At 48.3% G+C, this 11,491-nt stretch overlaps 1 protein-coding gene across 1 annotated transcript; it reads left to right on the top strand.

The window, feature by feature from the left end:
- Window positions 1–359: 359 nt before the first annotated feature.
- LOC141105189 (condensin complex subunit 1-like) lies at window positions 360–11,103 on the top strand (the record flags this gene model as incomplete). Its single annotated transcript, XM_073595077.1, is given in 4 exon segments — window positions 360–394; window positions 2,532–2,664; window positions 10,457–10,594; window positions 10,856–11,103. Coding segments are annotated over 4 exon segments (392 nt in total), but the record flags the coding sequence as incomplete, so codon positions are not given.
- Between the last annotated feature and the right edge of the window lie 388 nt (window positions 11,104–11,491).

Raw genomic sequence — 11,491 nt, 5'->3', positions numbered from 1 at the left:
TTGAACATTTTCTAACCTGAGATTTTTTACATGTCTGGTAAATCAGTGGGGGGTTCCACGTTAACAAACCACGTCTGTTTTGTAAGTGTGGAGGATGGTCAGGTAGCCAATCGCTTTGATGCATTTTGAGCAGAATTGCGCTTTTTGTTTACCACTTTAGAACCTTCTGCGGTAATCTCCTGGTGTAATATTTTTTTTTTTTTTTTTTTTTTTCCTTCACAGAACTGAGCGCCAATGGCGGGACCTCGCTCACTGCCTCTCCCTCCTGCCGTTCTCGGAGAAAGGACTGGTGAAAATGCAGGATTGCTTTGACTGCTACGGGGACAAGCTGAGCGATGACGCTTCATGAGCGTCCATAGGGAAGATGCGCAAAGGTGCCAAACCTGAACTGAAGGTGAGATGATGAACAGGCTTTGTGCTCAAATCCCCCCATTGTGACAGCGAGCCGGGAATCTTCTCCCCCACACCCACTGTCACAAGTAGAAATAAAAAAGGGGGGGGGGGGGGGGGCGACTCTCTCATTAGAGTTCTGTGAATAGAAGAATTAAAACTACTGTCAGCCTTTGCTGCTTACAGTCCTCAATGAACTACTAAGGTGCTGATGAGAGCTCTTCATAGTTTATTGACCTTCCTGTCATCCAGTAACTGCCTACCCGAGGGGAACGGGGCAAACTACACTGCAGGAGCCTGAGATTACACCCTGGATCTGTTGATCATGGGTGCAATGGTTCACAGGCTCCTAAAAAAAAAAAAAAAAAAAAAAAAAAAAAAAACTTATTTTATTGTTTTTAAATACAACTTGACCTCTGGAAGATTTACCGGTCATGCAGCGCTGCGCACAAATAAAAATATCCTTTTTTCTGACAGTGTCCCAATACCAAAAACGCGGGTTCAGTTGGACTTTGTGATTGGTGGCTCAGTCTGTTCTTACTGGGGCCTCGTTCAAACAGGGCACACTACACATACACCCGCCCGAGGGGCGTGTTCACCCGCAATGGCATGCACAGGTGTTCCATGCATCCCTGTGGCAGGTAGTTCCAATTTGACATTAAAGTGGGTGCCTGGCCCCAGAGGCACACAGGGGTCTATTTACTAAGATTGGAGGAGTGCAAGATCAGTCTCACTACTTCTGCATAGAAACCAAAGCTTAATTGAACAAGCTGAGGTTAGAAGCTGATTGGTTTCTATGCAGAAGTGAGCCGGATTTTGCACACTCCAGTTTTGGTAAATCGCACACTGCCTTTGGGGGCCATGGACCTGCACAGATGCCAAATCAGGAGCTGTGTCCATGCAGCTGCCAAATTGGTGGAATGGGACTTCCTGCACAGAATATCTGTGCATCTCTGTTGCGGTAATACACGGGTGTGCTCGGTAATACTCTGTGCTAATGAGGCCTATGACCTGGAGTTAGACTGGTCAATTATTTGCCCAATTCAACAAAACAGAAGGACTGTTATCTGTAAAAATGTCCCTCATGTTGGTATGCGATTAATTATCAGATTTCAGGTGCTGTAATCTCCTCCGTCCTGTGTGCATGTTCTCACTCACAATGACAACGGAGCAGTCTGCATTCCTGAGTCTCCAGTGTGGCATTCCTCCTCACCCCACCCCCCCCCCCACCTCCCCGGCAGGGAATGGCACACCCTGTAGAAAACAAGTCTTCTGTGCCAGAGATGGAGGGTGAAGAATCTGCTCCGGTTCAGTCTGCCAAGGCTGGCAGTCCTTACAATACAGCATTGTTCTGAACCGATTCTCTCCTTTACTGTCCCCTGTAGTGAAGGGTAAGCCGGTGTTAGAATGAAATAAAGGTCTGTTTTAAAGAACCAAAATTCCGAAACACAAAACCTGCATCTGAAAACATCTAGAAATGTACGAGGTTCACCTACTAAAAATCCTCTTTGTGTTGGCTGTGCTGTGCGCACACCGCGGACCATCCCATTCATAAAATTCAGGCCGCAGCGTGTAGTTGGCGGAGTCCCCTCTTAGGTTATTGGAGCACTAAAAGCTCTGATTGGAGGTGAGCTGGTCATGTGGTGTCGGCAGATCACCAGATCAGGCTTTTTTGTCCCCAGTTCTGCTTTTCTAGAGTAAGCACGTCCATATGTGAATTGGTTTTGTTTTTTTGCTAGAAAATTTGTTAGAACTCCAAACAATTTTATTTATTTATTTATTTATTTTGTGTGTCGCACACGTATCTGTGCAGCGGTTTTTTTTTTTTTTTGTTTTTTTTTTTTTTTACGGTGTATAAGCTCCTTTTTAATGCCAAAAAAATGACAAGCTCTTCTGAGCCTTGGGCTGGGCCGTTCTGGGCCTGGGGGGGCTGGGATGGGGGGGGTGCTGGGCCGTTCCGGGGTGGGGGGGGGGGGGGGGGGGGTGGCTGTTTGGCTGTTCATATACAGATTTAATTATATGGCGGTCTAGCCTAGATATCCTGTTTTTGCTCACCATTGCCTTTCTATTTTGTTCCTGTGGTTTTTGTTTCCTCTGCACCCCAAACTATGTTGGCGTACTTGATTGAACTCTCGTTACAGACTATGATTGATGAGTTTGAGAAGAAGCTGACGGTGTGCCATAACAAAGGTCTGGAGAACATGGATGTTTCGGAGGAGGTGATCCCGGACGGGGAGAACCCTCCGCCTTCGGCTGTGAAGAAGAATGTTCCGGGTAAGTCCAGGAATGTGCAAAATGATGTCGATCCTGGGAGCAGTCCTGGAAATGTATTGTGTATGTCATCACCTCAACACATGTGCATTGTAGGCCATATTAAAGAGGGTTGTAGACTCCACAACAAAGAAGAAAACCTGTAGGAAGAAGTCCTAATGTGAATCACATAGTGGCTCATTATGAAATACTCCCCTTAGAACGAAGCCTTCAAGCGGCGCCCGCGCACGGCTGAGGCAGCTGACCTCTTCCCCGGAGTTACTTCCGGATTCGCGGCTCCGGCGCTGTGTGGCCGAAACTGCGATGATGTCACTCCCGCACATGCACGCAGGAGCCGCTGTTCAGGGCTCAGAAGGAACTGCACCCGTGGCGTGTTTCAGTGACATCACTGGCTGCATGTAATATAAATATCTCCTAAATATTTAACGGTCAACAGAGGAAGTTTACTTCCTCTTTAAATAGGTGACCGGTCAACAGCGAAAGGATCGCTAATATTCGATGTGGATTATCCTGTGCGGTCCCCCCATCACTGCCGGACACTGCAATGTTCCCTCAATCTTTTACCTGGGAGATGTGGTAAATGTGAAGGAATGCCGCGCCAATAAATATCAATAAAATGATACAGGTGCTCCATATAATAAAATGCTGGTTTATAAGCCACCAAATATCTAATATAAAATGCAAAAAAAAATTTAGATACTACTCTGTGGCTTATAAACCAGCATTCTATATTTGTGGTTTATTATTTGGTGCAGCACTCGATGTCCACTTGACCTCTGGAGTATTTATCCCCCTTTCCTGACCAGGCCATGTTCTGTGATACGGCATTGCGTTACTTTAACTGACAATTGCACGGTCACGCAACGCTGTACCCAAAGTTTTGTACTTTTTTTTTTTTGCGGTAGAAACAGAACTCCCAACGATTTTTTATTTTTACTTTTTACTATAAAACACATCCAATTAAAAAAAATGTAGAACATTAAATTTCTTCATCTGTTTAGGCCAATATTTTTGCTAAATCTCACTAAGCGTATATTGGTTTGGGATAGAGTTATTTACTTATATTTGCTGAGTCTTCCCAGCTTCTCATCAATTAGGTGGAGGAATAAATCAGGAAAGCACTTAAGATGTATTAAAAAAAAAAAAAAAAACTCACCAGTGCTAATATAATGTAGTATTTTAAAATGGGAGTAAAAACAAGTACAGGGGGTTCCCGAGTTACAAACATCAGGATTTATAAACGACTTCTACTTGCAAACGGAAGGAGACAACAGGAAGTGAGGAGAAATCTCCCCCTAGGAAGGGAAATTCTCTCCTGTAAGAGTCATTATGGGAAAAAGGAACCTCCACTGACACTTTATCACCAATCCTTGTTTCCACTGCAACCCAAAATCTTCAAAATCCAATTCTCATTGGGACAGAAAGTGAGGTGAAATCTTCTGAAGAGGAGCACAGACAGCAGAACGAACATTACAGGGGTGATAACCCTTCCCTATGCTGTCCAATAAGCTTAAAAATTAGTTGTTTTTTGGCTGGAGCTACATTTATAAAATGTACCTGTTCTGACTTACAAACAAATTCTACATCAGAACAAACCCACAGACCTGATCTTGTTTGTAGCCCGGGGACCGCCTGTATATAGCATAAGCATTAGAAATCCAAAACCAACTGGCCAGACTTGCAGCAATGGCCGCCGCGGCCACAATGACGTCAGCCCCTCTGACACGTTTTGTACACGAGCACGTTCTGAAGGGATCTACCTATCGCTGACACCGTCATCTGGCCTCCTTAAATAACCAAGTAAAGTGGTGGAAATTTGGGGAGGGGGGAGCTGCACAGGAAGTAGCCGCGCTGCCATTTTCAGGATGACTGGAAATACTGGAAGTTGTAATGCTGCTATTTTATAGAAGACTCGATCTCCATGAGCAGTGGTGATCATGGCAACATAACGGGCACAGGAAGTGCTCACATCGCCATCCAATGTATGCAGAATACCATCTCTGAACACAACACATCCAACCTTGAAGCAGATGGGCTACAGCAGCAGAAGACCACATCGGGTGCCACTCCTGTCAGCTGAGAACAGGAAACTGAGGCTGCAATTGGCACAGGATCACCAAAACTGGACAATAGAAGATTGGAAAAACATTGCCTGGTCTGATGAGTCTGGATTTCAGCTCTGACAGTCAGATGGTGGGGGTCAGAATTTGGCACATGGATCCATCCTGCCTTGTATCACCGGTTCAGGCTGGTGGTGGGGTGTAATGGTGTGGGGGATGGGGTATCACCGGTTCATGCTGGTGGTGGGGGTGTAATGGTGTGGGGGATGGGATATCACCGGTTCAGGCTGGTGGTGGGGGTGTAATGGTGTGGGGGATGGGGTATCACTGGTTCAGGCTGGTGGTGGGGGTGTAATGGTGGGGGGATGGGGTATCACCGGTTCAGGCTGGTGGTGGTGGTGTAATGGTGTGGGGGATGGGGTATCACTGGTTCAGGCTGGTGGTGGGGGTGTAATGGTGGGGGGATGGGGTATCACCGGTTCAGGCTGGTGGTGGGGTGTAATGGTGTGGGGGATGGGATATCACCGGTTCAGGCTGGTGGTGGGGGTGTAATGGTGTGGGGGATGGGATACCTGAGTATTGTTGCTGACCATGTCCATCCCTTTATGACTACAGTGTCCCCATCTTCTGATGGCTCCTTCCAGCAGGATAATTCACTATGTCACAAAGCTCCAATCATCTCACCACTGGACAATGAGGTCCCTGTCCTCCAATGGCCTCCACACTCACCACATCTCATCCAATAGAGCACCTTTGGGATGTGGTGGAACAGGAAATTGGCATCATGGATGTGCAACCAATAAATCTGCAGCAACTGCATGATGTTATCTGGTCACTATGGTGCAAAATCTCTGAGGAACGTTTCCAACACCTTGTTGTATCTATTCCACCAAGAATGAAGGCAAAAGGGGTCCAACCCGCTACTAGCAAGGGAGACCTAATAAAGTGGCCGCTGAGGGTATATCCCCCTATAGTTCAAAAATCACCTTTTAAATTGAAAGAACCAATATGAACGGTTTATCCACAAAGCAGTTGATGTCCAGATCCATGTTTTGGGCCTCTGGGGACAAGGGGTGTCAATCTCATGAATCCAACATTTTGGAGACCTTTCCTTCCAGTGTGGATTCACAACATCAATCCCTATACATTGTAAGTAAGTCCGGCATCCCTATGGTGGAACCTCCTGGAGTGGGCTGATGATGATGATTACATTATATTAGCACTTGTGGGCTCCCATTTGAGGGTTTTTTTTTTTTTGTTTTTTTTAATACAGCTTAAGTGCTTTGCTGATTCATTCATCTAATTGACGTGAGAAGTTGGGAGGACCTCCGCACTCCATATGAGTTGAGGCTTACTTTGTTTACCGGTGGAGAGGCTCCTAGACGGTGGTTTGATTTCACAACACCGGGTGGAGTGTTATTACAGCCCAAGACTATTAATTTATTTACATACAGCGGGTACAATGAGTATTGAACACATCACCGTTTTTCTAGGTACATATATTGGTGAAGGTTCTATTTGATATGAAATTTCCCCAATGCATTCTATCCATACAAAGACACCAAAACAAATCTGTTTAGAAATGACCTTTATGTGTAATAAAATGGAAGGACACCGGGATAAAGTATTGAACACGTGAAGAAAGGGAGGTGCAAAAATGCATCGAAAGCCAAGACAGCAGCTGAAATCTATCAGTAACTAGAGATTAAGCCTGCCCCTGGTCAGTGCAAATTAATATCGGCTGGTTTAGTCTCACCTGATGGCCTATAAAAGTGTCTCATTACCAAGGTGTCACACATTCCATGATGAGTACAAGAAAAGGGCTCTCAAGACCTTCGCAACCTTGTTACAAAATTGTACTGCTGGCATTGGTTACAGGATGATTTCTAAAATTCTGGATGTTCCAGTGAGCACTGTTGGAGCCATAACCTGGAAGTGGAAAGAACATAATTTCACCATAAACGGCCACCAGCAGGTGCTCCACTCAATTCTTTTCACGCCTGTGTCAGAAATCTTGCCAAAGGGGTTGTCCAAGAGCCAAGGACCACTTGTGGAGGACTTCAGAAAGACCTGGCATTAGCACTTACACAATAAGTAATTCCCTCACCCGCCACGGCCTGCCTGCACGCTCACCGCGCGCCCGCCACGGCCTGCCTGCACGCTCACCGCGCGCCCGCCACGGCCTGCCTGCACGCTCACCGCGCGCCCGCCACGGCCTGCCTGCACGCTCACCGCGCGCCCGCCACGGCCTGCCTGCACGCTCACCGCGCGCCCCGCCACGGCCTGCCTGCACGCTCACCGCGCGCCCGCCACGGCCTGCCTGCACGCTCACCGCGCGCCCCGCCACGGCCTGCCTGCACGCTCACCGCGCGCCCGCCACGGCCTGCCTGCACGCTCACCACGCACCCCGCCATGGCCTGTCTGCACGCTCACCGCACACCCGCCATGGCCTGTCTGCACGCTCACCGCACACCCGCCGTGGCCCCTTAAAACACCCCCATACCAAGAGTGAGGTTTGGAGGCGGAAACATCATGGTGTGGGCGGGGCTGTCTTCAGCAAACTTCATATCATTGAAGGAAGGATGAATGGTGATAAAAATCTGCTGCCATCTACCAGGATGATGAAGATGAAACAAGGGAGGACATCCCTGGAGGACATCCCTGGAGGACATCCCTGGAGGACATCCCTGGAGGACATCCCTGGAGGACATCCCGGGAGGACATCCCAGGAGGACAATGATTCCAAACACAAAGCCAAGAAAACTCTACATTTGGTTTTCAAAGAAAAAGCTGCTAGAATGTGAATAAAATGAATCTTGGCGATTCGGCCACCAGAGAAGTCACCATTGACAGAATTGGTTATATGACATGGGCCTTACAAATGGTGAGCCGGATCTGATCCCTATAGGGAAACCCTTAGAACTAATACAATTTTCAAGTCCAAATTTACGGATTGACTTGCAGTCAGGTTTATGGCAAACTCTTAAAGCTGAATTTCTTCAGGCATAAAAAAAAAACTTTCCTTTTTAAATTTATTCCTCAATAGCCACAAAGGATATAAATGCACTTTGTGCACATCGAATGCCAAAAAAAATGGTTACATTATTGCTGTGCTGTACAGAGCCTGTGCAGAGATTATGGTTGTGGGGGGGCCCAGCAGGCTCCACCTATCACAGAAAAGTACATAAGGGGGTGCAGATCATATTGATGGTGTCAGTAGGGGGAATGGTGCCCCATTTTGATGGTTTCAGTAGGGGGAATGGTACCCAATTTTGGTGGTGTCAGTAGGGGGAATGGTGCTCCATTTGGTGGTGTCAGGGGGAATGGTGCTCCATTTGGTGCTGTCAGTAGGGGGAATGGTGCTCCATTTGGTGCTGTCAGTAGGGGGAATGGTGCTCCATTTGGTGCTGTCAGTAGGGGGAATGGTGCCCCATTTTGGTGGTGTCGGTAGGGGCAATGGTGCCCCATTTTGGTGGTGTCGGTAGGGGCAATGGTGCCCCACTTTGGTGGTGTCAGTAGGGGCAATGGTGCCCCATTTTGGTGGTGTCAGTAGGGGGAATGGTGCCCCATTTGATGGTGTCAGTAGGGGCAATGGTGCCCCATTTGATGGTGTCAGTAGGGGCAATGGTGCCCCATTTTGGTGGTGTCAGTAGGGGGAATGGTGCTCCATTTTGGTGGTGTCAGTAGGGGGAATGGTGCCCCATTTGATGGTGTCAGTAGGGGCAATGGTGCCCCATTTTGGTGGTGTCAGTAGGGGGAATGGTGCCCCATTTGATGGTGTCAGTAGGGGCAATGGTGCCCCATTTTGGTGGTGTCAGTAGGGGCAATGGTGCTCCATTTGGTGGTGTCAGTAGGGGCAATGGTGCTCCATTTGATGGTGTCAGTAGGGGGAATGGTGGTCCATTTTGATGGTGTCAGTAGGGGGAATGGTGCCCCACTTTGGTGGTGTCAGTAGGGGCAATGGTGCCCCATTTTGGTGGTGTCAGTAGGGGCAATGGTGCCCCATTTTGGTGGTGTCAGTAGGGGCAATGGTGCCCCATTTTGGTGGTGTCAGTAGGGGCAATGGTGCCCCATTTGATGGTGTCAGTAGGGGCAATGGTGCCCCATTTTGGTGGTGTCAGTAGGGGCAATGGTGCTCCATTTGGTGGTGTCAGTAGGGGGAATGGTGCCCCATTTGATGGTGTCAGTAGGGGGAATGGTGCTCCATTTGATGGTGTCAGTAGGGGGAATGGTACTCCATTTGATGGTGTCAGTAGGGGGAATGGTGCTCCATTTTGGTGGTGTCAGTAGGGGGAATGGTGCCCCACTTTGGTGGTGTCAGTAGGGGCAATGGTGCCCCATTTTGGTGGTGTCAGTAGGGGCAATGGTGCCCCATTTTGGTGGTGTCAGTAGGGGCAATGGTGGTCCATTTTGATGGTGTCAGTAGGGGGAATGGTGCTCCATTTTGGTGGTGTCAGTAGGGGGAATGGTGCCCCATTTTGGTGGTGTCAGTAGGGGGAATGGTGCCCCATTTGATGGTGTCAGTAGGGGGAATGGTGCTCCATTTGGTGGTGTCAGTAGGGGGAATGGTGCTCCATTTGGTGGTGTCAGTAGGGGGAATGGTGCTCCATTTGGTGGTGTCAGTAGGGGGAATGGTGCCCTATTTTGGTGGTGTCAGTAGGGGGAATGGTGCCCCATTTTGATGGTGTCAGTAGGGGGAATGGTGCCCCATTTTGGTGGTGACAGTAGGGGGAATGGTGCCCCATTTTGATGGTGTCAGTAGGAGGAATGGTGCCCCATTTGGTGGTGTCAGTAGGGGGAATGGTGCCCCATTTGGTGGTGTCAGTAGGGGGAATGGTGCTCCATTTTGGTGGTGTCAGTAGGGGGAATGGTGCTCCATTTTGGTGGTGTCAGTAGGGGGAATGGTGCTCCATTTTGGTGGTGTCAGTAGGGGGAATGGTGCTCCATTTTGGTGGTGTCAGTAGGGGGAATGGTGCTCCATTTTGGTGGTGTCAGTAGGGGGAATGGTGCTCCATTTTGGTGGTGTCAGTAGGGGGAATGGTGCTCCATTTTGGTGGTGTCAGTAGGGGGAATGGTGCTCCATTTTGGTGGTGTCAGTAGGGGGAATGGTGCTCCATTTTGGTGGTGTCAGTAGGGGGAATGGTGCTCCATTTTGGTGGTGTCAGTAGGGGGAATGGTGCTCCATTTTGGTGGTGTCAGTAGGGGGAATGGTGCTCCATTTTGGTGGTGTCAGTAGGGGGAATGGTGCTCCATTTTGGTGGTGTCAGTAGGGGGAATGGTGCTCCATTTTGGTGGTGTCAGTAGGGGGAATGGTGCTCCATTTTGGTGGTGTCAGTAGGGGGAATGGTGCTCCATTTTGGTGGTGTCAGTAGGGGGAATGGTGCTCCATTTTGGTGGTGTCAGTAGGGGGAATGGTGCTCCATTTTGGTGGTGTCAGTAGGGGGAATGGTGCTCCATTTTGGTGGTGTCAGTAGGGGGAATGGTGCTCCATTTTGGTGGTGTCAGTAGGGGGAATGGTGCTCCATTTTGGTGGTGTCAGTAGGGGGAATGGTGCTCCATTTTGGTGGTGTCAGTAGGGGGAATGGTGCTCCATTCAGCCCCTGGGCCGCAGTTTGGGGACCCCTGCTTTTATATCCTTCTCAGAATCAGAACATGTGTTTGTCATTTTTACTATAACAATCAATCATAAAACTGTGTGTAGACCTTTTGATGACATTCTCTCTTTGTCTCCTCAGCTAAGCGGCGCCCTCTTAAGTCTGTAAATCGATCGCAGAAGGTAAATGAAGAGAGCGAGTTTCAGACACCGAAAGGTCGGCCCCCGAGGAGAACGCAGAGGAAAGTCACCGTTACTTTCTCCAGTGATGAGGACTCTGGTGAGTGTCTCTGGAAGGAAAACTCGGGAGAGATTTACTAAAACTGGAGCTCTCCGAATCTGGTGGAGCTGTACACGGGAGCCAATCAGCTTCTAACTTCAGCTTTGACAATAAAACCTGGAAGCTGATTGGTTTCAATGCAGAGCTACTCCGGATTCTCCAGTTTTAGTAAATCCCCCCCCTCCCATTGGGTCTTTGTATCTTTAATAAAGTCACATGACCATCGCGTGTTTTTTTTTTTTTTTTTTTTTTATTCATCAGACCTGGAGGCAGAACTGAGTGAAGCCGATACACCCAAAAACCCCACCCCCATCAGACGCACATCTACCCGCTCCCGGGCTCGGTGACCTGGCACGTCTCTCCTGTGTCCTGTTTTTATCTTCTGACTTCACTCTCTCCTTCCTTATATTTGTATGATCTTCATATTTCCGGATCGCAGTGGAATTTTCCTCTGGCCGGGTCCTGTCTGTGTCCATCGCTCCTCAATAAAGTTTTACATGTTTTACACACGAGCAGTTTGATGCCTCACTATGACACGGACCTCGCTGCCCCGGTGGTGCTGGGTTCACTTATTTCTTTGTATTCTGTGTGTGAGATGACATTGTCCATACAAGAGACATTAGTGAAAGTGTAGAGTGCGCTTTGTATGCAGGAGTTTCAATATATTCCTCAATTCAACTGAGTTTTTGGGCCATTTCTTAAAATGAAGGAAAAAATTTTAATTATGTTCATCAGTTTTGCACCGAGTGGCTTCCCTGTAGTTAGAGTGGCTGTAAAACCTCCATATCCCCAGTGAAGGGACTGGCCTCAGTTGATACAGAGATGAAACCCTCTTGCATAAGTTGTACCTGTTTATCAGCAGTCTTCTCTAAAGTGTTTTTCTGCTCCAGAAGGCAA

This window comes from Aquarana catesbeiana, linkage group LG08 (assembly GCF_042186555.1).
Source record: "Aquarana catesbeiana isolate 2022-GZ linkage group LG08, ASM4218655v1, whole genome shotgun sequence".
In the NCBI taxonomy this organism is placed as follows: Eukaryota; Metazoa; Chordata; class Amphibia; order Anura; family Ranidae; genus Aquarana; species Aquarana catesbeiana.
This window is presented reverse-complemented; position numbering and strand designations above follow the sequence as displayed.